The sequence below is a fragment of the Balearica regulorum genome, chromosome 1, assembly GCF_011004875.1.
Source record: "Balearica regulorum gibbericeps isolate bBalReg1 chromosome 1, bBalReg1.pri, whole genome shotgun sequence".
NCBI classification, from domain to species: domain Eukaryota; kingdom Metazoa; phylum Chordata; class Aves; order Gruiformes; family Gruidae; genus Balearica; species Balearica regulorum.
Genome location: NC_046184.1, coordinates 118,058,779 through 118,086,240, shown reverse-complemented (window position 1 = coordinate 118,086,240; position 27,462 = coordinate 118,058,779). Strand labels below are relative to the sequence as shown.

The 27,462-nt window shown below is 38.7% G+C and overlaps 2 protein-coding genes across 2 annotated transcripts; one reads left to right on the top strand and one right to left on the bottom strand.

Moving 5' to 3' along the window:
* Positions 1 to 28: 28 nt before the first annotated feature.
* PIGP (phosphatidylinositol glycan anchor biosynthesis class P) lies at positions 29 to 4,663 on the top strand. Its single transcript, XM_010306248.2, has 4 exons — positions 29 to 645; positions 1,909 to 1,981; positions 2,489 to 2,607; positions 4,028 to 4,663. Exons 1-4 carry the CDS (start codon positions 564 to 566, stop codon positions 4,156 to 4,158), a joined length of 405 nt encoding a protein of 134 aa, XP_010304550.2. The 5' UTR covers positions 29 to 563; the 3' UTR covers positions 4,159 to 4,663.
* Positions 4,664 to 14,533: 9,870 nt separating this feature from the next.
* Positions 14,534 to 26,874, bottom strand: RIPPLY3 (ripply transcriptional repressor 3). The gene is made up of 3 exons (XM_075771794.1): positions 20,144 to 26,874; positions 16,526 to 16,593; positions 14,534 to 15,298 (listed from the first exon to the last, which is right to left on the bottom strand). The coding sequence occupies exons 1-3, from the start codon at positions 20,186 to 20,188 to the stop codon at positions 15,151 to 15,153; spliced, it is 261 nt and encodes an 86-aa protein (XP_075627909.1). The 5' UTR covers positions 20,189 to 26,874; the 3' UTR covers positions 14,534 to 15,150.
* Between the last annotated feature and the right edge of the window lie 588 nt (positions 26,875 to 27,462).

Sequence of the window (27,462 nt, the reverse complement as noted above, 5' to 3'; positions counted from 1 at the left end):
GCAGCCGGCGGTCCCCGCCTGCCGTCTTAGGCTTGGCGCATGCGCCCGCTGCCGAGGCGGCCCCGAGCCGGCGGGGCGACAGGGGTTCTCTGGCTGCGCATGTGCGAGATGCGGCCTGGCGGGCAGGCGGACGCGCGGTACCGGGGGGCGTTAGGGAACGCGCTGTGCGCCTCCGTCTTCGTTCTGGTGCGGGGGTGTCCTGGGTGTGGTTTCCTCCCCTAGTCAGGCCGTGACCTCGAAAGAAAGGAGGCAGAGCGGCTTCGCCGGGTGGAGCGAGGGGGGGGCTGCGGGCAGGAGATGTGTGCAGCGGAGGGATGGGGGTCGGTAGCACCGCGGTTCCTGGGTGTCCTTTGAGGGGCGAGTGAAACGGCCGCGCTGGGCTGAGGCGGGGGTGGGGGTGGGGAGGAGTGTCCGTGGGCTCGGGAGCAAAACGCTGCCGCTCGGGTGGTCTCGCTTCCCGCCCCCACGAATACCGGGGTGTTTGGAGAGGAACTTAGGAGAAACCTCTCAGAGCTTCTTCGTGTGTCCTCACCACCGCCGAAGTTAAAGGGAAAGAGGCCGGTATGGTTGAAAACTCTCCAGCCCCGTTGCCCGAAAGGGCAATATATGGATTTGCTCTTTTTTTAGGATCGTGGTTTGGCTTTAGTAAGTATACTGAGTACTGAATACTTCTCCGAAAAGTGTTCCTTTGCTTCCGAGACAAGTGTAATTCCGATAAGACCATCTGAAAAGGGTCAAAATTGTATTAGAGCACCTGTTGTAAGGGTGCGTGGTGGACTAAGCATTACTTGCCAGACCTGTCAGTTGTTGCAAAGCTCTGTCATTGCCTTTTGTGATTTCCTCATATTTTGTCTGTCTGTAATAGTATTACAGTCAAATTCTTTGGAAAATGCTCTGCATTCTCATTTTAGTAACTTTTTTACTTGGCTTGCATACATTGTAACTATTCGGTAACCATTGTAGATAGTAGTAGTGCAACCTTCCCCACTCAAATACTAAAAAAAAAAAAAATAATAAATTAAGTCGATCTAGTCAGCAGCAATGGAAAATGATTGGGGTTATACCAGCATTTCTTTGCTGGTGTGACAGGTGCTTTAGCATTTCACTGGGGATATCTTGCGTGCCCACACACGACTGAGGCTTCAGAGGGTGAGAATGCTTTTTCATCACAAGAAAAGGTGCTGCAAAAATATACTGTAGTTGAATAATAAACCAGGGTCCTATTGTAAGTATTTCTCACCCTCAGGAAGTAAGTAGAAAGAAAGTTAGTTTCTGTTCCTCTCACAGGAAGCCACTGCAGTTCCATATCGTGTGTCACTGGCTTCTAACCTGTTCCCCTCAAGTTTTGATAAACTTTTCTCTGGATTTGTTGTTAGGTAGCAAAATTTCTCAGTATTGGTTTTATTCACATGAAAATTATTGATTTGCCAAGAATCAGAAAGTATTTCGAGTAACTTTTTCTGAACAGTTCCATTCAAGCACTGCAATTCTATCAATTTTTCTTTCAACCAAACGACCCGCTGTGTAATCATTTTCTGCTTTAATATTTTCTGCATTCAGAGTCATTTGGAATCTTTTTACTGAGGGTTTTTTTGTTCTGCAGTTCAATGTGCAAGATATTCTTGTTTGTTTACATAGGAATCATAAACTAAATGTTAAAGCAAATATTAAAATGATATAATATAATCAGCTACAAAATATCGCCCCCATATTGGGCAGGTTTTGTGTCTGAGAGGCATATTCTGCAATGCTTTGGTAAAGCAATTTTGGTTTGAGTAGTGTAAAAGCAAAATATTGTTTCAGCATGTATCAGTAGGGAAGTATTGCTCTAAAACTTATGAAGGAAGTCTAAAACAATAATAAGAAGTATCAGTCTTATTATTATGACTTTTTCATTCTTTTATGCAGTTTTGTATCTTATCTGGGCATATGTGCCCGAGACTTGGCTGTTCTCATTTGGACTAACATACTGGCCTCAAAGGTAAGTTCAAACAATTAAACTCTTTAGGCAGAATATGTGTAAGTATAGAACACCCTTAATTATTTTCAAATAACAAAACTTTTTTTTAAATAGTGGCCTTGTGTATAATCCACTTTTTCCTGATGAGAAAGGACTGTAATCTTTGTGAAGCATTTTATTTATGTAGATAAGTAGCTATGATGAAAATTTTTCATTGTGTAATGACAGAAATAGTATTTTAATGTTTTTATGATGAAGTTTGTTGATGAAAATACAGTAAACTTTAAGCTGTAATTAAAAATGTAAAAACCTTCTGTAAGGAATCTGTGTGATGATTTTATACCAAACTAGCTACAGTGACCTTGCAGTCAGTAATCTTGGGAGAGACCAGGGTCCATATTCAGAGGTGTTTTTTCTTTTCTCTTGGCTAAGTTTGTACTAGATACAATAACAACCACTACATTAAAACTGTTGTATCATTAGGTGTTTATTGTTATGATATGTAAAGTTTAAAATCTTTTTCCTCAGATACTGGGCAGTTGCTTTGCCAGCGTACCTACTAGTTGCTATAGGAATTGGTTATATATTACTTTTTGGTATTAACATGATGAGTACAGCTCCGCTTAACTCCACACATACTGTTACAGGTAATTTTATGATTATTTTTTTTTTAAGGTTTTGGTACTTAACTGATAATTTCTGTGTATATATATATATATATGTAGCCACATATAAATCACATTTCAAGCCTTTAAATATTTTGATCTAAAAAGGAGTTCTTGGAAGTACTGAAGTACTCGAGTGAAAAGATAGCCACGAGCCTGACTCTTCCCTCTTTGCCACCTTATGGCAGTGGTTTCCAACTAGTAGAGTGTACTTTGTTAGTAAACCAGACCACATTAGAGGAACAAGGGTTAGGCGTATTGGGATCTGCCAGGCATGCACCTTGCATTACAAACCAGTGAAGAGTGTCATGGGAATAAGGGCATGAGTACTTACCTGGCAGTAGCAGAAGTGGGAAGGCATGCAGCAGTCAAGGTGGTACAAAGGGACATGTTGCAGTATTGAGGCCTGATCAGATATGTTAGTGATTCCCTGTCTAAAAAAGCCGTTCTTCAGTTTTTCTCTCAACTTTCGCATAGCCTTTACTCCTGCCAAGGAGGCATGTTCTAGGCATTCACAATATTTTTCAGGCAGCTGCATCTTCCTCCACATGAGAAATTCCACCACTATTTGCAGGTGGCCAATTTTGTTAGGAAAAAGTGCAGACTGTACAATTTGACAAGAAAGTTACCTACTGCTGAGGTTGCATTGTTTTAACAAACTATGTAGTATTAGTATTAATGCATAGTATTACATTACACTGAACCGCTAAGGAAAAAAAATCAGTCAGGGCTGTAGTTCAAATGCCTTACTCCAACACTTCTGTCAAGAACTGTCATTTAGCCATCCCTGTGGTCCTGGCCACTCATTCATACTCTCATGTCACCCTTTCATTTGGTGTCAATGCAAGAGTCTGTGTGGCTGTATGGCAGGTGGGATGGGGGACCTGCTCTGTTTGAAAAACAAATATATTTGAACATTTTCTTTTTCAGAGGGAGCAGTTCCATAATTGTGTTCCAAGTGCACCTGTAGAAATGTTTATGCCGTTATAGGAACGGGTGCTGTGTGGTGGTGGGAACAAGCACCAAGATAAAGGGAGGGTGGACAGCATCTCTCAGCAGAAATCCTAGTACAAAGTATTCAAACTACACACTGAGCTATTCATCGTGGGATTTTTTCTTTGTTGTTTTTATCTGTTGGTAGTTATGGTTTAACCTACAGCATCTTAAACCAAGCAAAGTCCCAGACAGTGATTTCAGCAGGAGGGTAGGGTTGATTTCTTCAGGGGCACTGCTAATATATGTTGATGTAAAGCATTTCTGATGACCATCTCATTATACCTAAGCAAGATGGGATTTTCAGCATCACTTATAGTAGCTAAGTTTATACAGCGTTGCATTCTATAACATTTCTTGAAAGAAAAGAAATCTTTAATACATGAAATGTTCTCATTGTCTCCTGTAGATAACTATGCAAAAAAGCAACAACAGAAGAAATTTCAAGAAGAAGCAATTCCAGCATTGAGGGATATTCCCATCAGTGAAGTAAACAGAATGTTTTTCCTTCCTGAAAAAGGAGTCTGCAATAGCAGATAGTCGTTATTAAGATCTGTTTGAATAAAGGATTAGTAGAAGTGTTACATAAGGAAAATCAAAACCTCTCCAAGCTAGAAAAAAAAACCCTTTCTGCTTGTAGAACAAAGCTCTTTTTTTTTTTCTGAATTTCCAGCTAAATTTATGTTAACATATTTCATTGACATGGTTTGATTTTATTGTTATGCATGTGCCTTAATAATGTACATTAGTATGAGAAGTATGCCACATTAATTTATTTAACCATTCTTGTGATTTAAAATAGCATTCTATTACTTGTAGACTTCTACTTGTAATTTCCCTCTGAGAGTGAAAGAAATAGCTTTTGGATGTAGCTTAATTCTATTTCGCTTTGAATTCAGGGAGAGAAAATATGTTCCACTAGTCAAATGCTTGAGGATATTTTTTTTTTTTTTACAGGTTATGTTAATTTGAAGTGTTTCCATTGTAAATACACAGGTTTCATTTGTAAATATTAATAAAAGGTAGCTAATTTTTACTTGTTAAAGTTAAACATTTTTCTGTGGTTCTTTGATATTTGTCCTGGGAAAAGGTGTTTAGTGATCCATTTTTCTTTACACAATTATTTGCTCAGGAAAATACGTTGATTTCCTCTCTCCACCCCCCCCACCCCCCCAAAAAAAAAAATTGGTGGGCTTATTGAAATACCAGAATTACCATGTATTGTGTAAATTTTCTGAAACAAGTCTTGAAATTACTTTTTTTTTTTTAAACTATTCTTAAGAATACTGAAAACTAGGTTCAAGGAAATTTCTGGAAATACAGGAACTGACAGGTCTATCATATTATAGTCTAGGTTATAGCACAAAGCACAATAACTTGTTATGGCAGTGGTTCAGATGTTCCTTAAAGAGTGAATTTTCTTTCATGTACGCATTACTGAGCAGAGACACCATTTTTATTTCCTTTCTTCCAAGAATCACAAAGCCAGTTACCTTCAGTAGTCAAGGTTATTTAGTTTGATTATAAAGACCAGTGAATAGAGCCTCATTATAGTTTGTAAGGTCTATAAGCCAACTTCTGACCAGCAGAGGATTTAGTTAAAAATACCACTATTTCATTAGAAGACAATAAGGAGTTTTTGAACATTTGCGTGAAGAATCTTAGGTCAGGTATTTAGAAATCGGTCAAAACAACCATTAGCTGCTGTGGGAAGTCGTAAGACCTGGTAACAATCAATCTGGTACAAATGTGAGATTTGTAGTTTCTTGGTCTTATAGTCTTTAGTAGTTTGCTATTTTTTCCACCTGCATTTGAAGGAGAAAAAAAAAAACAAAACATGCTAGGTATTATGGGCAGGAGAAAAATACCTTCTTAATGAAGGAAAAAATGCCTTTCAACATTTCACTCCGAAATAGTAGATTTTTGGTATATTGTTCTTGGGGGACATTTCATAAGAAAGAGTATTTGTGCCTAAGCCTAATGACTGTAAATTAGTACAACATTTATTTGATGGTTGTAGACTTCTTTGTGAAGTTTCGGGTTTTTAGTTTCCTATTATTTCCCCCTCCTGCCATGATTTTGCCCTTCTGTTAATTTTAATTTATGTGCTCAAACACCCATACATAGGGTGAATTCAAGATTTTATCATCAACGGACATGAAGATGTATTTGCTCTTTTGTCACTTCTGTAATCACATTGTAGACACTGAAGTATTGACTGCAATTTTTTTTTTCTATGTAATTTCTATCTGCGTTCTACATTCCTTTTGCTTTCTGAGAAGGCAATTTCGTTTTTAATTCTAAATTGACAACAAGTGAAGGCCATGTTTCTGGTATCATTTGATGTAAGGATTAATTTAGTCCCCTGTTAAGGATACTCAAATCCCTTCAGGATAAAGAAAAGCTACTGGAAAATGCCCTCAAGCCCTGAAAGCACACAAATTAAAGGACTGTAAACCTTGGACAAAGATGGTATCAGTGATGAATCTGCCATTTCATTTAACTGCAGACCTCACAATTATGGGAAAACTAACAGAGGCACTTATGTGAGTAGGCAAACTGGGGCCATTTGTTTAAGTAAAACTCGCAGGCATGAAACTCAATCTTTGCTTTTCTGTCACTACTGTGCAGCGGTCCTTCAAAGACGCTGTAGTGACCTTTTCTTCAACTTGGGGGTAATGTTTGATGCTTCAGAAATTGCCTCTGTGATCAAAATAAAACCAGGTAACACAGTGTGTATGGGCTAATAAATGTATTTTCGGGAATTGCAGGTGTTTGGGATCCATCATTGCACGGTCTTGCCTATGGCTGTGATTAAGGAAAAAATATGCAACTCTGCCAGCAAAGAGGAGAGAGATTCTGCCTTTTGTAAATCTACAGCATGCTTACAGCTATAGTTATTTAATGGGATTTATATAGATTTTGCTTTAGATATTATTCAGGAAAAAAAACTGAAATGATTGAACTGTGTTGCTAGTAGTGCCTTTCTTTACAAAACATACCTGTTCAAAGACATGGATATCAGGTATCCATTCTTCTCAGAGACCAAGAAAAAACTAAATAAATAAAGACAAAACCCTAAATTTGCCCCTATTTTCACCCTTCTGACTTACTGATGGTGTATTGTTATAGCACAACCAGTAGTAACCAGTAGAGTTAGACCAACTGCATTGTCCCTGCTGAAATAAACCAAACCATGAAACCACTTTTTAGATGGTATTTTACACATCTTGCTACAACCGTAATCTTGTAAGACAGGTTCCCCCCCAAATAGTATTTAAATGAACACCTGTGTAAACATGTCATAAAAAATTAACAAAGATGCACTGTTTCAAATGTAAAGGTTGTATGCCAGAGGAAATAATAGAGCTGTGGTTGCCAAATTTGTGTATGGGGGGCTAGGGTATGTCTCTCTTTCCATCTTAGCTGTAAAGGGCAGGGTAGTAACAGCACAGATGATATGTTTATGATGTTGAAGTTGAGAAGTACTGAAAGAGAAACTTTGGGAATAAAGTCATGCAAATGATTTAAAGAGGGAAGCTGTCTTGGATTTTGGTTTTTTGCATTGCACTGTACTGAATGCCATAAGCTTGGAGACTTCAGCGCAAATACAGAGCGTATGCATATGAAGTAGCAGGAGAGCTAAATTCTTTGTGTATCCGCATAATTTCATTTTTATTGTAAGCATTAATAGAAGGATTTTGCCACTTTAATTGAGATCGATAGGGAGCTATAGTAAAAGAGGTAAATGCTCTGTTGTGAAGTTCAAAGGTATAAAGCATGTAGAGTAAAATAGTCAAGCACATACGAGTAAAAAGTTAGCACAACTTTGTGTGTGTTTGTGTTTACTGTTCCTGCAGGTAGGATGACTGGAATAAGAAAAGGAACGAAAAGAAACACAGCACCTCAAATTTTATTTCAGCTTGTAGGCATGAAAGTTATGTTCTTGCAGGAAGCAATGCTGAGCAAAAAAACTTGTTTCAGCAGTAATAAAATGGAGTTGTCTTCCTCCTTGAGGTATGCAGGTTTACTTTTCTGTTACCTAAAGCATTCTGAAGTGTACAGGCCATCCTGAAAATATTTTGAGCATACTATGGAATGCTGTCATATTGATTTGATGATCTTTAAAATAACCATTGTTTGTGACTGGGGGAAGAATAGGCTAGAAGATCAGTAACAAATCATATTACACTAGATTTTTTTAATGGCAAAAGTTCAGACACTACTAAGTACAATCAAAGACCCTCTCATGTAAATCAGAAAGTTGTAATATTAGATGTTTATACTGCTGCTGCAGGCAACATTTCTGCAAAGTTAAAAATTGGCTCAAATTGGGTGGGCTCATGCTGTTGCAATGCAGGTAGTATGCCTGAAGCTTTTCTGAGAATAGGAGCAGAGAAAATGTATGTATGTTTTAGTTCCATAGTGTAGATCTCTTTCTGGTACTCCGGTTGTTCATTGGTACACCTCTGTGCTAGGTGGTCTGTAAACATTAAAGATGCCACCATGGGCAAGTAAAGCATATACAAGGAAAGATGGTGATGAAGTAATACTAATAGGTTGGGTCATTCTTTTTAGTGGGCTGTAAGTTAAATCAGGCAAAGTTAGGCTGAAAAGATACCTTAATGAAGAACTGTAGAAACAGTGAACTTTCCATCTCTGACAAAACTGAAATATGAGAATGGAGGGAATGGTGAGATAGTCTAAATAGTGTTCGAGTCATCATCTTCTCCCCTGCTCCAGCTTTCTGTGCCGGGAGGGTGTAACAAATCAATGTTTTGGCTGTATCTGCAGTAATTCAGTTTTATAAGAGTGATAAGAAGCTATGAGATCTTTGCCTTAATACAGTGTTTCTCAATACTTAATTTACATTTATGTCAAAGCTCCCACCTACAGGTACAATGAGAAACTCACCTCTAAAGCTCTTTTGAAAAACACTTTTTGAATACTTCATTTCCTAAGCAGGCAGTTTCTATGGACTTCAATTTGATTTGTGGGTGTAAATGATAAAGTATTTCTGACTTACAAACAGAATACTTAATAAATTTTTTTGTGTAAATATTTTTTTTTCCATAATGCACCTTTTCCATTGGCACTTGAGTCTGAGTGGTTAAAAAGTTTAATGCAAAGTCCTGCTTGCTGCTGTACTGTTAGATTTCCAGTCAGCTCTAAAACAACTGAGATGAATGGGGGTTTTTTTGTATCTCTCTATTCATGACTTGAACCGTATTCTGAGGAGAAAGTTTTGGAAGCGTTTAGTCTTGTTCTGCCAGTTTCCTTACAGAGCGATTGCCAAAGTAAATTTTGTTGGTATGCTGTGTAGTTTATGTATCAACTTGATTCTCAGCCTTCTGCTAAAAGCAGCTGATAGATCAACCCAGTCTGGAAATCAGGATTATATGGAGTGTAATTAAATAGTAGATGGTTTCAGTGAATTTTGGATTTTGTCTTTAGAGCTCATAAAACCACTATTGTGAAGATTGCCTTTTCTTAGTTGTGGCAATTTAGACCTGCTACTGTTGTTATTCTTCCAGTATAAATGTAGCTTAGAAAAAGAGTAGTTCCTGTGTGTCCTGGTTTCAGCTGAGACAGAGTTAATTTTCTTTCTAGTAGCTGGTATAGTGCTGTGTTTTGGATTTAGTATGAGAATAATGTTGATAACACACTGATGTTTTCAGTTGTTGCTAGGTAGTTGTAGTGCCTACACTAAGTCAAGGACTTTTCATCTTCTCACTGTGCCATGCCAGGTGCACAAGGAGCTGGGAGAGCACAGCCAGGACAGCTGGCCCAGCCTGGCCAAAGGGATGTTCCCAACCGTATAGCATCGTGCTCCGGATATAACTGGGCAAGAGAGCCAGGAGGCGGGATCGCTGCTTGGAAACAGACTGGGCATCAGGAGTGGGTTTTTTCCTTCTGCATGTGGTGTCGCATTTGTGCATCACTTGTTTTATTATTATTGTTGTTGTTGTTGTTATTGTTATTACTATTATTATTCTCTTCCTTTGTTATCCTATTAAACTGTCTTTATCTCAACCCACAAGTTTTTTTTTCATTCTTCTCCCCATCCCCTTGGGGTGGGGAGGGTTGAAGAGCGGATATGTGGTGTTATGCTGTCAGCTGGGAACCATGATAGTTCTTTTTCTCTTAATCCAAATTATTACTGCATCATATTTAGAAAGAACTTTCAACGAACTTTAATGTCATGCAAGGGTATGCTTCCCTTGGATATATGCATCCTTCAGGATCTTGTCTTAAAAGAACTGTGTTGGTTTTGGCTGGGGTGGAGTTAATGTTCTTCATAGTAGCTGGTACGGGGCTGTGTTTTGGATTTGTGCTGAAAACAGTGTTGTATATAGTACAGAGATGGTTTTGTTACTGCTGAGCAGTGCTTACACAGAGCCAAGGCCTTTTCTGTTCCTCACACCACCCCACACAGCCGGGACAGCTGACCCCAACTGACCAAAGGGATATCCCAAACCACCCGATGTCATGCTCAGCATATAAAGGACTGGGAGAAGAAGAAGGAAGGGGGGATATTGGGAGTGATGGCATTTGTCTTCCCAAGTCACCGTTAGGTGTGATAGAGCCCTGCTTTCCTGAAGATGGCTGAACACCTGCCAGCTGATGGACAGCTGAATTCATGAATGAATTTGTTGTCTTGGTTTGCTTGTGTGCACAGCTTTTGCTTTACCTGTTAAATTGTATCTCAACCCAGGAGTTTTCTCACTTTTACCTTTCCGATTCTCTCCCCCATCCCACTGTATGGGGAGTGAGTGAGCAGCTGTGTGGGGCTTAGCTGCCGGCTGGGGTTAAGCCACACCAGAAGCTTAGAAGTAGAATTCAAGACTGTTTTATGAACATACTTAATATTGATTTTTCATATGAATACATATACAATAGAAATATAAAATTGTAGACATTGTCTGGATAACTCTCCAGCATTTATGTACCAGTGGAACATCAACTTGTCTTTTACTAACATAATTTTAGACAATGGAAATCAAAAGGTAGCATTTGCTGGAAATGTTACAGCTGTTGAATTACTAAGGGAAGTTCTGTGGAACAGAGATCCTGAGCCAACAATTTAATCTGTAAAATGCTATGTTTCTAGTCTTGTCTTTGAAGTAGTAAGCTCACGATAAAGTCATTATTTGGGGATGCTTTGTTATCTTCTTCCTGTAAATGATGGATGACTCTAAGGTCACCGAAAACTTAGCAAGGTCAAATTGCAGATGAGGTAACAAACCCGAACCAAAAACTGAAAGTTAACTGCAGTTGAATAACAGAGATGCTACATTAGTTCACTTTTTATCTTTTTTTAATTATGAACAAACTGGTAAAGGATCACAATGCATATTTTATATAAGTGTGCAACTAAGGGTATGTTGACATTGTAACATGACGAGGCAGTTATTCAACAAAAAAAAAAATGCTGGTTTGATGGCAAAAGGGAAATATAGTATTGGCTTCCTCTAATGACCATAGTTAAATATTACCAATCAGGTAAATAGTACAGTAATATTACCTTAATTTGAAAATGGAATTTGACAATACAGGGGAAATGAAATGTGTAGCAGAGACTTGAGAAAAGCTGATACCATGTTGTCAGACCTCAGCAGCTCTGCAAGATGATTTGTTTTTTTGTTTCTAACAGCCTTTGGTAAGACTGCCATCCATTACCCAACTGTATTTTTCTAAAGAACACATTTCTCTTAAGATATATTTTTCTGTTTCAGAGATGTGGATTTGCAACAACACTTGCTTATGTCACTAAATATACATCTGATGCATCCAAGATGTAGCACATTTGCGAACATTAAAATGGCTGTTTCATGGGAGACCAAACATAAATATAGCTAATATCCTGCCTCCAACACTGGCTAACAGTGCCTGCTATAATAGCAAGAGCAAAGATTAGGGCAAGAAGCTAGAAATGTTTCCCTAGAAGGCTTCCCTAGCCTGCAATATATTCTGAGCCAGATCTTGTATCTTTGTATTTTTCTTATGAAAATCTTTCATTTACTTTTTGTAAGTAGGTAAACTCTTCGTTTCAACAACATCACAGTGTCATCACAAGTTAGGTTAGGTGCGTCCTTTTGTTTTAAACTAAGTGCTCACTATTATCGTTTGATGTCCAGTTATTCTCCACCATCTCCAAGCGACTCAAGATTAACATTAAAGACTACGTTTATACACTCAATCATGTCTTCCAGGCTGAAAAGTTCTGATCTATTTTGTTGTTTGTTTAATCTATATAAGTGATCATCCTTCCCCCTCCCCTCTTTATTGCATTCGTGTCAAGTATGAATATAATTTTCTAGGATGCAGCAGACTTATGGCTCGCATTCTGGGTAGTCCATCTGCCTTTATTCAGCAGCCATTTGTCTAGGATTTCCAAACCTCCAGCATTTGTCTAACACTACTTCTCTTTTCTGCCTAGGAATATTTTTAATGGAGCTACTGTCCTACTTGGTTTACTGTAGGTCTGGAAATTCTGGACAAGTTCCAAATGTTCAGATTCTGCCTGGACATGTTACCAGGAAACTTGGAACAAGATGCCCCATCCAGTATTGATGTGTTAGTTGTGTTAGTATGTACGGCCACTGTCTACACTCTGTCTGTTCCCTCGTGTTGTTTGTTTTACAAGTTACCCCACCTGAAGCTGCTTCTGCTGACCAAAGGTTCTTTGCCAACACTTCTGATAAATAGTATGCTGAAACCGATGCTTTCCATTTCTCAAGATACTCAGCAGATTTCACCAGCCAAAAATTGACTTAGAACCTGGCGGTGTGGTGGCATGCTGCTGGCGCTTGTCCAGGAGGCTTTTTCACAGATCTCAGTGAGCCAGTTGCCACTCCAGACTGGTTAACCACCAGGTGGTGAGAGTACAGGATGGAGTAACAAAGCTCCACACAAACAGAGTGAGCACCTGGAGGATGATGTGTTGATGCTGAAGATTGGGTATCAACTTCAAAAGCTCTGTCTTTCTGAATTTATGGTAACTTCTGCTGGTCATCCAAGCTGCAGTTACCATGTTTTCAGATAGAACTTTTGAAGATTTCTGTCTGGAGTTAATAATCAATCCCCAGCATCTCACCTATTGATGCTAATCCCTCCAGCTCAAAACCTCTCCTTAATGCAGGAAGATCAGTCTCGGCTGCCGCTGAAGCTGGCCTCCATTTATGTCATGCAGTCCTGCAGATGTTAGTTCCTCACTGCTATCCGGCAACATGAGTAACACCAGCTCGTGCTGGGCATCTGTGTCTGCAGGCATGCCCTGGTCTCGTCTGACGCCTTCCTAAAGGGTAACCACAGCCCACCGCTGGGTGTCTGCAGGGCAGGCAGAGAGGCTGGAAAGGAGGGAGCAACAGGCAGCATGGTGTCAGCAGAAAGGTAAGGATTAGCAAGGAAGAACCTACAGAGTGTTCCTTTGACATAATGGATCCTTGAATGGTGACAATATCTGTGTGAAAGGCAAACGGCTCTTCAGTGTAGTGTGTGTGTTAGGGAGCACCACGCCGTGTGGGGATTGTGTGGTAACTACCGTTTTCATAGGGGATGGAGGTGGTTCTCTCAACACATCCAGATTCCAGTAATCCTCAGTGAAGGCCTGAGCAATTCAGCAGTAACCAGGTTGGTTGGTGTCACAGCACAGATTAAAATGGCAGCACGAATGCATACAGAGGTGTCTCAAAAGGTGAGAAAAAGCCCTGCTCAGGACTCGAGGTGAGGACAGAACTCCAAATGTTGGGAGTGAACTCAGCTGAGCATCAATGGAGACCGGAGCCTTAGGCTTAATATGCAATAATGTGACTGTTGTAGGGAATCTGTCATTGCTGACCTTTTAGGTGATCTTGGATGTTTTTCTGGTTTTTTGTGCTACAGATTGTATAATGATGAAGCTGGAGCACAAGTAGAGAAAGAGAAGTAGAAGACCTTTAAAATGGCTGTATTTTAGTTCCATATGTTGAGAAGCAAAGATGTGGAGATGATGAATGTGAAATGTAAAAGCTGAATTTTCCTGTGTCACACCAGGATTTACAATTTCAACTAGTTCTTGTAATTCCATATATTATAGGATGCTGTCTCCTTGTGTAAATGCAATTAATAGATCCACTTTTTAATTTGTAAATGGAGATTTTTTTTAAAATCCTCCATTCTAACATGTTCATTCATTTGGAATCCTAATTTGCTAGACTTACAGTTTATAACACTATCGCTTTGTTTGACAGTACATTGTGCTATGAGGAAGATCTGATGCACACTTTAAGTGGCTCTTACAACTGTCTGACCTTACCTACACCACCAACAGTAGTTGGCCAAGAATCTTGGATTCTGTCTTTGCTTTGTCTCTGGGGAGACTACGGCAGTTTCAGTTAGAGATAAGATACCTGAAGGATAATGACTTGGACATATTAGTCAAATAGCTAATCCTTCAGCTAATTAAAAAATGCTGGCATAGTGAGACAAGTATTGGCAAATTCTCCGAGCGTACTCAATTTATGCAAACAAAAGGTTAACCAGAACAGATTATACCAATTCTCTGAATGAAATAAATTGTACTGAAAAAGCAGGTTTTGCCAGTGGAATAACAGTGTTGGAATAAATGTGTCTATGTTGTACATAACATAAAGATGCTTATGAAAATTAGTAACTTATCTTCCTGATCTATTTAAAAGAAATATCAAGGTAGTAAGGTACACATCCAGACCCCACTAGATGGGTATCAACAGTAGGTCAGTTATATTAAAATCATAGATTCAAGTGCACTAAGCTATAGAAATAAGATTTGAATATCATGGTGGAGACAAAAAGGTAGCACATAATGCATGTTTTAATGTATTAAACCATAGTTTCTAATCAAGGCTGACTTTTTTTCTGACTGACAGAAAGGTGCTTTTCTGATTACGGGGGGAAATCTGATAATAAGAGAGTGACAGGACCCCAGAAAATATCATGACTGTCATTTAGAACTTTTCTTGACAAGGGGTTATACTGGAAATGGACAATCCCAGTCAATTTGGCATATGGCGTTTATATCAGAATAAATATGCCCCATGGAGCTAATAAGCAATAGTCTTTACGTTTTAAATAATTTCTTGCTTATATTAAAATACTGTGTTTCAAAGCCTGTGGGTTATTTTGGGGCTGTACATTATATTATTCTACCTCATAATCAATCCTATTTTCATTTTATCAGGATTGCAGTGTAAAAAATGGTGAGTAGCTAAGTACAGTGCTCTTAATGTTCTTAATCTGTGTTACTTAAACCAACTTGATTTAAACCTTGTAATATTTTGTTCGGCTTCAGGGTTTTATTTAAAAGTCTCTCAAAACACAAAAGGATTTCCTCTTCATTTCCAGCTGCATTGACTCATTCTTCTTGGTAAGATAGCTATAAATAGTGTTCTTTTGAGCTTTGATGTATTTCTTTGTTTGGTCAGATGTTGGTCCATACGTTTCTGACAGTTCTTTTATCTCTCTTTTTTTAATTTTTATTTTGTGTTTATCAAGGCTGACCGCTGTTCGTTACTAGGCTGAACTGATTCCTTCTCCATCTTCCTCAGAGTCGGCATCATCATTGTAGAAGTGAATTGTAGCTTGTACTGGAAAACTCGCCAGAACCTTCTCTCCGATGTTATTAAGAAACTTTTGGGATTTGGACTTGGGCAAATAAAGTCTAATAAGAAAAAATATTTTAAGATAAAAAGTAAAACTATGCGACACTTCCCCAACTAAGCTAGGTTGAGTATTAAAACCTATTTTTATCTTTCTTTGGAGAGAGAAAAATCCCAGGGCTCCTTGTCTTGTAAAAGAAAAGTTGCTAACTAAAAGGTACTGTTGATTTTAAATTATCTCAGTTGCTTTGGGCATATTGTGTATTGGATTTATCTAAGGTCCCACCCTGATAAAGTGTTGCCAGGGCAATGATGGCTGCTTGAGATGGTTTGGTTTGGGTTTTAGCACAGTTCAGAACAGAAGTGTCCCAGTGGGAATCCAGTGGGATTCTGGAATTCAGATTAAGGCACCAGGTTAAGATTGGGATGGGTTGCTTCTTGCACAGATGTTGATCTTAGTGGGGTTTGTGTCTCTGGGCAGAGGAGGAGGTGCACACTGAGATAGATTTATTTCAAAATTCATGTTGTTTTGTATTGAAATCATAAATGTCTTAATTTACATTTGAGGTTTCCACCAGCTTTCCCACTAAAGCAAAATTTACATGGTCTGTATACATATGTATGTGGGTTTGTGTGCATATGTATATCTCTTCCTCTTGGTTCCACTTTGACCAGTTTTCAATTAAATTTGACAGTGATAAAGGTCACACAGAATTTAAGCTTCTACAACTGTTATAAAAACAAGTGCTTGTAAAGAAGAGGGATAGTCCATTAATTTTCCTCCTCGAAATGCAAGTCCAAATCAGGGATTCCTACATCACTAAGCCTTAAAGAATCCAAATGTTGGTGAAAACACTTATAAATCCCCCAAGTATAGGAAAAGCTTTACCTCGAGTTCAACTTTTATTCAAAAGGAAATTCAAGTAAGCTTGACACAGATCTGTAAAAAGTCACATTCCATTAGCAGCTGTTCATGTTAATTATTTGGGCTCTGTGGGCTTGTTATTACATTAATAAATGTAAATATAAATTAGATGAGGCAGAAGAATCTTGTTTCTTTTAAGATTACTTTTTTCCTATTTATGTTATTAGCATATTGTTTCAGGTTCTGTTTTGCCTGGGCATCTTTCTTTGTGGAGGGATAAAAATCCATGGAGTCTGGTGAGTAGTTAAACTGCATTACTAAAAAGAGAAACTCCAGCGACAAACTGATACTTCTCCCAAGAAGGAATCTGTCTTGTCTTGGAAGGTGTCACTTTTCCTGTATCAAGTGCTAGGGTTTAACTCACCTCACTGGATGTTGAAACCCCAGGGCTCCTTTTGACCTAAAATTTACTAGTTGACCGTCCAGTTCTGACTGTAAAAAGACATATTTATTATTTAGAATAGGCTAAAAATGAAGTTTTCACTATTTTCTTCTACAAGTAACTGTAAAATTCTACAGGAATGTTGCTTTGTTTGCTGTGCCGCATCTCGTTTTACGCTGACTAAGCATACTTCAGAGAATATATGTGCCCACAGGCTGCCCATAGTTGCACATTTAACGAGGCATTTGAACTTGTATGTTTTATGAGCCATAAAGCCATGAAATATTGTATATTTTGCTTAAGTTCTTATAGAATATCTATAGAGACTGGTGAGCTAATAACAGCACCAAATGGAAGTTCAGTGATTGGAAGAAAAAAGGATTTTCAATCAGTTTAAAGGATTGGGAGGTTAGAGTTTTAAAAAATACCTCTTTTAACTACACAAAGCAGTAGTTTGGAGTTGTTGGAATGTTCAAGTTAGGAAGCTTAATTGTAACCAAAGATCACACAAGCATGTTAGGACTCCAAACAGTAAAATCAAGAGACAACTGGCATCTCATATTTCTATGCAAACAACGATAAAAAACCAAGCATTTTTGATGCAACAGAGTAGGTAGCAAAAATATAATACTTAATTAGCACAGAATAACTGCCTTCAAATTAAGGTCACAATGAAAACCAATAATTTGCAAATGTTAACCTTACTAAATCTATTAGGATTATAAACCTGGAATGTAAACCTGAAAGCATCTCCCACACTCACTGAGCCCTATCACTCCATCTTGTAGGCATGGATTAGTGGAAGGCGTCCCTGCCCATGGCAGGGGGGTTGGAACTAGATGGTCTTTAAGGTCCCTTCCAACCCAAACCATTCTGTGATTCTATGATTCTCTTCTATATCTTAAACCAAGAAGACTTCTTTTTTCCTCCTTTTGCTATAAACTTAATGTTGCATAAAATAGGAAGATTCAGCTTTGCTGTACTAGAACTTCTGGTGAATAGAATATAGAAACCATCCACTCTGCTACAAACAGACAAAGATGAATTTTGACACTGTCAGAGCAATTAATCTGTCTGTCTGAGGAAACAGGCTTCAGCATGGACATTTTGGTGGGCCCCAAAAAGCCCTTGGGCTACAGGTTGAGGAAGGGCTCCTACAGAATTCTCGCTGTACCTCTTATGTTGACCTATTTCTCTTATACCCACCTGTTTGTCTTGTAGCCAAAATGATTTGTCTTCAGGCTATTAGAGTTTTGTTGAGGGGGTTTTTGTGTTTAATTAGGAGACTCGTTTACTTTTTTCCCCACAGCACTTAGTAAAATGGACTCCTGATCTGGCTGAACATTGTAGCTGTGATCACAATACCTCTGTTAAATACCATATGTTATTTTTCTCCTTTCGTATTTACATTAAAATTAGAATAGTCTTTTTTATCTTTATTGACCTGTATTTTCTACCTTCTTCTTTTAGGAACACATATTGATTTTTAATAATTATATATGTAATAATATATATTGATGAAACACACATTATATGCTTTTTCTTTTCAGACTATAATACAGCATTTCTGAAAAGCAATTGTGATAAAAGCCAATTAATTGCAAAATCTAACTCAGTTCTTTGTATACAGCAGAAAATGTTGAGTGTTAATTTGTATTATGTTGTAGATATGGCAATAGTAACTTTAAATTACTTTTCATGGCTTTTCTTTGGGCATAAGTAACAACATAGTGGAATTTAGGTGGTAGGAAAAGTGTTACTTTTTATACAAGGAAAAGTATATTGTGTATAGGTATATGTATAGGGTATATCGTAACACATGTTCTTGGCAATAGAGGTAAAATTATTACTTTTTTTTACCAGTACTTCTATTTTTTAGTGCTCTGCTCTGCATCTTTCAGTTTGTCAGGTTAGATTCTTATATGTATATTCCTAAACTTTTTCTTTTTTATTACACAGAGGATATTGAAACTTTTATTCGCTTCAGTCTTCAGTGTTTGGAGCGTCTACCGATCTGTAAAGCGTTGGCATTTGTATGTATACATTGCAGAAAATAAAAGTAGCCAGTATGCAACTAACTAGCAAAAACATTGTGCTCAACCCATCTTGGAAGGCCTTCTGCTAGAAACCTCAGTAACTTTGCTGAAGAAGATGCCTCTTGCCTTCCACAGCTGTGGGATGTAGGTGTGCACTGCATAAAGTATCCAAGCATCTTTCTTCAGTTGTCGTGACCCCATTAAAAAAGACTTTAGGAGCCCTCCTTCTGCCCTCATTAGGTCCCAAGCTACTGAGGCATCTAGGGCACTGAAGCAGTGTGGGTGAGAAGGAGCTGAGAAGCATCTGGCAGGAAGGAGGAATATTAAAAAATCGAAACCAACTCTTTCAGTTATACTTGGCTTGAAACAATGCCAGGCTTCTAGTATGAATGTGGAAAACTTCATATATGGTTTGTTTTTCTCACACAAGTGAGCAGAAGCCCAAGTGTGAATTAAAACTTTAGAGCTGGCTGAATAAAATTTTCTACAAAAACATAGCTTCAGTAATAAATCACAACTTCCAGACTTCAGAAACCTTAGTTTCTTGAAATCATCACTGTAAGCGTGCACTCTTATGAGTAAGACTCTCATCCTTAGCACATTTACAGGCGCCTCTGCAAAGCTTGGAATGCTGCTGGGAAGGATGTTCTTCCACAGGCTTTCCCGAGGCGCCTGCCGGGAGAAGTGTGGCACTCCCCCAGATCTGCACAGCTACAACATCCATCTTCAGCAGACAAGGAGTACAAGGCAAAAAGGTGTTGCACATCTTACAATATAGTAGAAATTGTGAGTCTTTGAAGACTTGCACTAAGGAGAGTTTCTTAACCTCCTGAGCCTTCGGTAAAAAGTTTAAGATGTAACTGTGGATCGTATGCTGCAAAAACTTAGGCAGGTGCTTAAGACTAAGGAAGGGAGTAGCATCATTTCAATACATCTTGTAAAGTCTGCAGCATACGGAGCTATGCTGAATGTGCTTCAATCTCTCTTTTTGTTCTTTGAGCCTAACGTATCTTCCTACATGAAGTAAAACTAATAATCACAGTGTCTTTCAAAGTGACTCAGCAGTAAGAGCTACTTTAAAATCCAATTTTCTGTTGATTTCCTAGCTGGTTTAGCTATAGCAACATCCCTCTCAAAAAAACAATCAATAAAATTGTGCACTTGCAAGTATGTTTTTTAAGTTTCATCTTAAAGTCATTTTCACTCAAAGTCCCCCAATATACAAAATATCACATACAAATTAGGCCTGAAAATTTCAAACTGATTCTTATTTTTGTAATTAAGCAAATAAAAACTGCTGTTAGAATAAGGGTTGTTTTAGTAAGCAGTGCTTTCTGCAGCTCTTTAAGAACTGATAATGGTTCTATATCTGACACAAAATTAGAGATACTCTTAACCATTATCATGTACAGAACACTGTAATTTGAATCATATTTTCTAACACTAAAGAAATGCTTGAAAGAACAAATGAATAGATGACCAAGCCTCACTTCCTCTGTTCAAATAGTTTCAGTATCTGCACCTGTTTTCTGTAAGGATTATTGTCTCCACAATTTAGTCTCACCATTTGTTGATTCTCTGTCATCTCACCGTCTCTTGCTGTGAGCATCCAGGGCCTCCATAAAGCGGGGCTGCTGAAAGATTAAGATAGAATAGTGCTCCCACAGTTAATTCTTTGTGGTAATATCCATACAGTACAGCGCCTTTTGTTAGATTCTGCTGGCATATTTTGAAATAACATGATTTTTTTCTTTTCAACATATTTTGCTTTGGTATGTACGGCAATATTAGTCTGTCTTCTGTCTATGGTCTGATTAAACAAACTAGATGATCGCTTGCACATTTTTAACTAAGGTGTCATTTCCCTTTCAAATTTCACAACTCAAAGTGACTGTGTCAAACTACAAATGATGAAGTAATTAATACTAAAATCTTTTTATTTATGCAGCACTGCTACAAAATAAAAAGTAACCCCCCTCTCTGACAGTATGTCTAAATACAGACTCATGTCCTCATTGAGTGGCTGGTTATTCATTGAGTAAGCAACTCCAGCATTAAACTGACATGGGCAATCTGATCTAATTAGCTCAAGAGAGCCTACACAGTGGTGGATGCTACATCTGCCTTTTGATTAGGGACACACACACACACTATAATTATGGATGCTCTTTTTAACAGTACTTTCCATCTCTGCTGCTGTGTAGCAGATCCATACAGTTGGGGAAAAGCGCTTTCAGATATGAAAGGTAAATAAACTTACAGAAAAATAACAAATCAGTTATCGCAACGCTAATTTTAATTTACTTTCATTTATAAGTAAGTTCGGCAAGATTTGACTGAAAAGGATAAAATATCAGCAAAAGAAATACCTGTTCCAATGGAAACAGTTTCAGAAACCTATTTTGCCCTTTACTTCTGAAGTTGGAAATCATTTCCCGTTGTCTACTCCATGCTGAAATCATTACATTCAAAATGATACTTACAGTCAGAGTTTTGAAAGGAAGGCTTGCTGAAAAAAATTTCCCTGTGCCTGCCTTACCTCTCCGGGGGCTGCCGCTGCTGCCGCCGGGTGCCCCGGGAGCGATGAGAGACGTGTCCCGCTGCAGGCCGGGGCGGGAGACCAGCAGCTGCACCCTCCATGGCATTTGGTGGTCTAAAGCCTGTGGCAGGCTGGGCGCTTGCCTGGGCCTTTCAGCCCCTCCTTTATCTCAACTCCCAAAGAATACTTACCTAAAACAAACACGTCCCCAGGTAAAAGGGGAGAAATGTCCTTAATGAGATTTCTTTTGACTCCCCCAAAGAGTTCAGAGATAGGGTTCTCACCTTGGCAGGCTGTCCCGGGGAGAGCACTGCTAGGGAAACAGAGGCTTTTTGGTACGTTTGGTTAGCAAATCACATGGAAAATAATCCATGCCTTTTATCTCTGTGTTGCTGTTTTACAAAATCTGTATTTGCTCTATATGAAATATATTATGTAAATACTCTTTTTGCGTGTCTTGGGAAAACTCATCCACATCCTGTCCTAAAAAAGTGTAACAGAGACTCAAAGAGAATTTTCAATGTAAATTTTTTTTTTTTTAAATGACTGAAGTCTTTTCATGTCCTAACTTTAAAAGAGAAAAAGATACCAAAAATCAGTGAAGGAGAGAGGATTTAAAGACAGACCTACTGACTTCCTCAAGACTACAGGGATGTTCCTTTAATTTGATTGCTATTTGATGGATGGAGAAGAAAGCTTATGCCAAGACATACTACTTTGTCAATCAAAGAATAAGGGTTATGAATGCCATCGTTTTGAGGAATCGTTTATTTCAAAGTATGCAATATATACTTTAAGCCTACAAAGATTGAATGGAAACAGACTTCTTCCAAGCTTTCTTCCCCCGCTTTCATTTGTAGCGTGTATTACTCATAGCCTGTTACATTGTACAAGAACAATTTATTACCTGATGGTTGACATTATCTGATTTTCATTGTTGTGGTTCATTGCTACAGTTCACTTTGTTTCCTTTATTTCCCAACTACTGCAGAGATGTAAGGGGATTATAAGAACCTAAAGCTGAATTCTCTTTCCACCGGTGCTGTTTACACATTGACATCAAAGGGAACAGATTCAGCTTACAAATATAATTGGTTTCCACTGTGAACTTTCTTCCCAGAGAGAGATTAATTTTGTTTACTGAACATGGAATGTACCTTGATTATTTAGTATGAATTAGGTCCCTTCTAGCTGACTTAGCTGAAGAAACCATCAAAACAGTCAGTTTGAGAGGACAAGGAAAATTCTCAGTGGGATTCGGACCCCTCCGAGGTAAGCCTTGTGGCTCTTTTTCAAGTTACGATCCAGCTGGAGGCAGCACGTTCAGTCAGCAAGAAGACGTTGGACTCACAGATAAAGACCACTGGATGTATTCCCTTGGAGACACCATTTTCCCCTGAAATTATTCTGTATTTGAAAACATTGTATATATACCTTTGCACACGTGTTTTTATTGTGCATTCTACTGATTTTCCTGAAATTTAAATGTATTTCTTCCAACAGGGAGGAGCTTAGGTCAGGTTTGAAAGCCAGACTGATTTTCCTACATCGATACAAGTTGTATGGTTGTATTAGCTATGTGGCACTCTGAGTGACTGCTAAAAGTAATAGCGTAACACTGGTTCTGATGTTTTTGAAGCAGTCTTCAGTAACAGACTCTGAGATTTGATTTGTCGAGGTCCGATTCTTACATAAATTTTTCCTGTTCTTTAAAACATCATTTCTTGCTCTGACAAATAGACATGTTTTAAACTCAAAGGCCAAAGCCATTAAATGCTGCTCTGGGAAGCACTGACAATATCTAATAAAGAACTTACAGTCTAAATCTACTCCCTCCCATGTTTAAATACTGTATCACATTTGTAAAGTTGTGATTTAGAAAATAATACTGTATCTCAAAGAAGAAAATATATGCACAATCTCAAGCACTTTAGACATTTATGTATCAAAATCAGTATAATTATTAGAATGAAGAATATGGTGAATAATATTCAAATAATAATTATATATATATAAAATAGCAACATGGGTCCTGAGAAAAAATGGCAAACTTCTTAAGTGACTTAAATTGTAATTAAATATCTTGCTGAATTACTGTCTTAAATACACATATATAATTTCATCAGCTTTTAGTTTTATTTAGACCTAATTTAACTTGATAGTTGAAAGGGAAGTGTGCATTACACAACTGATGACGATGGTCCTGATCTTGCAATCAGATCTATATGTGAGGATAATTGATTTCTACCACTGGATAGAATCTGCCAACATGGATATTAGTGCAGGACTAAAGCCTAAACTACTAACATATAGCGCTCTGGAAAATGTAAAGTTACCCTCTATTAAATCTGTTGATAAAGCCCTGCAAGACCATGTTTATTACAAAATTATTGAAAATATAATTTTCTTAATGAAGTTATAATGTAATCTAATGTAAATACATAACGTAACACTGTAGAAAAAAATGTAAGTTAATATTACATTATTGTACTAATTAATGGAAGCACACAACTTTAACGGGTATTGTCATAGAAATCATTAGCTAAAATCAGGTTGCAGATCTGTGGAAAATGATTTATTCCAGTAAAATATAAGCAGCTGTAATAATGTATGATCTCTAGTTTCTAAAAAAAACCTCCAACAAACAGGCAGCAGTTAGGCCAGTCACAGCTGTCTAATTTCAAGAACTATATTACTTTTTGCAATATACTTAATTTTAATACAAGGTACTGTGTTTGGTGAAGAACACTTCACAGAATCAGAAAACACTGGCTCTGTTACAGTTGCTCATCCATTTTTCCCAGAAGCCAGGAGAATTTTTCAGACTTCTGATACTGAGAATAACTTTGACAGACTCGATTCTTACAGAGAGATGAGCCATCAGATAATTATTTTGTGTTAATTGGAAGAGGTTTTTATCTCTGTGGGAAACTTGTTTTACTCAGTTTTTTCATGAAAGCACTTGTGCATTTGGAAGAGTAAAAAGCCTTCAGTATAAATCAGTATAGTCAAGGAAACAGGATAGCTCTACAACATTTATAGTTTTGAGTAGTATCTGGTATTTAACAAGGCATTTGTAGCCAGTGATAGCATGCAAAGCTCCTCAAAGAGAAATTGTTGGAAAAGCTTTTAGGGAACAGAGGGAGGAGGAAACTGAGCCATTGACAAAGCACAGCAAGGCCAGTCTCATCATATTCGTTTAAAGTTGAAAAGAGACACTCATCTGTGCTGAGGTTACATGGTAGAGTTGGCTCCCTCTTCTGAGTGGTCTCCTTTGGGAGCCTTCCCACGTGGCCTGTGTGAAGAGCTAAGGGAGATTTAACCCCCCTAGACTGAAGCTGGCCTTTCTCTCCCACTGGGCTGGGGGGAGGAATTCTCCAAGCTTGTGGGCAGAAATTCAAAATTTAGCCTATTCACTGTCTTCAGGGTTTTCCAAATTCTCCTTAAACAATTTTGTGTGTGTGTGTGTGTGTTCAGCCTCTTGCAATATCTTTCTGTAATCTTTTCTCTTTGACAAAACCCCAAGTGTTCTGGGAAGTCTGAGGGCTATTATTACTCACTGTTTCTTTCCAAGGCTTCCTTCCAGCCTCCTATAAGGAGGAACTGATTGACATAGTTATTTTAGAATACCTATTTTAGTAAATTTCCTGGTGCATTCAAGGTCTTGGCTTCATAATAATAAAAAAGAATGTTTCCCAATGTAAAATTCCTAACCTTTTAATCAGAGCTTGTCACGATTAAGTCTAAGCTACACTATAATAGAAACTAGAAAACCTACAACAACTTTATGGCTTCAAACAATTCTAACTGACAATGTGCCAACATATGTAGACACTTGTCTTAAAATGGTGACTGATTTTGCCTGTATATTATTGTGCTTTAGATTCCCTTGCATCATGAAGTTTTGATTCAGTTTTCTTGTTTACTCATAAACATTTCCAGGGTAAGGGAACAATAAAAATGAAAAAAGATCATAATCTAGTTGAGTGCATTCGATGCCACCAAAGGATTAAGCAAAGCGCGTTCCTCACTGTGCAAAGGTTATATAAACAGTCGTGTTTTGTGGTGTGCTCTGAAGGTCAGCAGTGCATGTGCTGTTGAACTGTTACAGAGAAAGTGAACTCCAAAGTTGAGAGCTTTCTTTTGAGGTTGTATACTTTGCTCGTTTTCTTTCTTTTGATGTGCCTGGGTAAGTATTTTGACTTCCTGCATAAGATAAAGTCACACAAAAGAACAGTGTATAATGCCAAGTTAAGACCACTGGAGACTTTGTTGCTCTCTCTGTAGAATATGTACAGGACATAGGAGCACAAGGCTGGTATTTCTTAAGTCTGAGATGGAGAAGGAGAACTATTTAAACTGACTCTCCAACTGAAATTGTCACCTGTTTCTGCCATGCATTGTGGAAACCAAAATTATGTCAGCAATTCCTACCATTTTCAGAGAATCACAGAATGGTTTGCTTTGGAAGGGACCTTAAAGATCATCTAGTTTCAACCTCCTGCTGTGGGCAGGGACACCCTCCACTAGACCAGGTTGCCCAAAGCTCCATTCAATCTGTGGGTGCAGATTTAAAGTTAAAATGTCTGTCATGGTACTGGTGGTGATTTTTTTTTCATGTTGATGCCCGCTCCAAAATGTGCAGGGCCAATTTGTTCCTTGTTTATCTACAGTGCCAGTGTGTTGTTGCTGGAGATCCATTTAGGAAATTGTTCGTTTAGAATACCTATTTTAGTAAATTTCCAAGTGCATACAAGGCCTTAAGTTCAGAATAATAAAAAAAGAATGTGGCTTCACGCCCTGTTCAGGAAACGATTGTCACGTATCAGTCAGCTGCAACTTTAATGTTGGTGTCGGCTTCTTTCTTCTAGCCTTCTTGCATTTTTCCTCTTGCCTTTTTTTCCCTTATCTTTTCACTTACCCACTAAATATCTGCTAGGATCAAACTGATATGTGTTCTTTCCACAGAACTCAATGTTGTGCTACCTCCCGTATAAAATATAGAAATTATTTAATAACTGTCCTGCATAGATGTACCAGAGGAGTATAGGATACCTTGTTACCTCTGTTTCATATTCTGCAGTAGCAAGTTGTATTTGCAGCACACATGGCACATGCAAATCCTACAGTTTTGTTCCCTGTCAGGCTGTTCTTCAGCGTCAATGACCAGCCCCTCTGAGCCCTGACTTTGTCTTTCTTGTTCAGTGAATCCAACAAATCCACTGAAATTGAATGCAGCCATTCGTGCCCGCTTTGCCCTCTGGTGGCTGCGCTGGACTGGTTATGGGACCTGGAGACTGGTGTCTTCATCTGGTTCTGTGATGGAGGGGATACTGCTCCTCTAGGGTACCATGGACTTGAAATAAGGTCAGGTGGCAGTGTGGAGCTGTTTCTGAGGAAGATAAGATCCTTCCCTGTTGCTGCACAGAAACAAGCAATGAATAGTTTGGCTCTTACTGTTTTGCCTACTGGATATATAATTTCACAGAACCATAGAATGGTTTGGGTTGGAAGTGACGTCAAAGATCATCTAGTTCCAATCCCCCTGCCATGGGCAGGGACACCCTCCACTAGACCAGGTTGTCCCAAGCATCATCCAACATGACTTTGAACACTTCCAGGGATGGAGCACCCACAACTTCCCCAGGCAATGCAATGCCTCACCACCCTCACGGTAAAAAATTTCTTTCTGATGTCGGGTCTAAATCTACCCTCTTTCAGTTGAAAACCATTACCCCTTGTCCTGTCACTCCATGCCCTTGTAAAAAGTCCCTCTCCAGCTTTCCTGTAGGCCCCTTTAGGTGCTGGAAGGCTGCTATAAGGTCTCCTTGGAGCCTTCTCTTCTCCAGGCTGAATAACCAGAACTCTCTCTGCCTGTCCTCATAGGAGAGGTGCTCCAGCCCTCGGATCAGCTTCGTGGCCCTCCTCTGGACTCGCTCCAACAGCTCCATGTCTCTCCTGTACTGGGGCCCCCAGAGCTGGACGCAGTACTCCAGGTGGGGTCTCACAAGAGCAGAGTAGAGGGGCAGGATCACCTCCCTCGACCTGCTGGTCACACCTCTTTTGATGCAGCCCAGGACACGGTTGGCAAGATCAAATGCAGCTGACAGGATAGTAAACCGGTCTCTATAGTGGAAACCTGAGTTCAGTTCCCTGCCCTGCATCCACACCGTAAACGGTACCATGTGTGACACACAGAGCTGAAGGGCACGTCCCACAGCCCCTGATCACAACACTGAACTGTTGCATTCATCCAAAACCGTTGTCCATCAGGACGGCATTGGCTTTGGAGAGCAGAAGCTGCAGGACCCTCTGAGGAGACAGCCCTGTGGCGCCCAGGACAG

What these genes read in the sequence shown, in the direction of transcription:
- PIGP (XM_010306248.2), top strand. Translation starts at nt 564, where the DNA reads ATGGTTGAAAACTCTCCAGCCCCGTTGCCCGAAAGGGCAATATATGGA. An exon ending in AGGATCGTGGTTTGGCTTTA is followed by an intron (nt 646 to 1,908) that starts GTAAGTATACTG and finishes TCTTTTATGCAG; the next exon opens with TTTTGTATCTTATCTGGGCA. An exon ending in CTCCACACATACTGTTACAG is followed by an intron (nt 2,608 to 4,027) that starts GTAATTTTATGA and finishes TGTCTCCTGTAG; the next exon opens with ATAACTATGCAAAAAAGCAA.
- RIPPLY3 (XM_075771794.1), bottom strand. Translation starts at nt 20,188, where the DNA reads ATGCTCACAGCAAGAGACGGTGAGATGACAGAGAATCAACAAATG. An exon ending in TGACAGAGAATCAACAAATG is followed by an intron (nt 16,594 to 20,143) that starts GTGAGACTAAAT and finishes GTCTTTTTACAG; the next exon opens with TCAGAACTGGACGGTCAACT. An exon ending in GGGTTTCAACATCCAGTGAG is followed by an intron (nt 15,299 to 16,525) that starts GTGAGTTAAACC and finishes TTTTCTTATTAG; the next exon opens with ACTTTATTTGCCCAAGTCCA.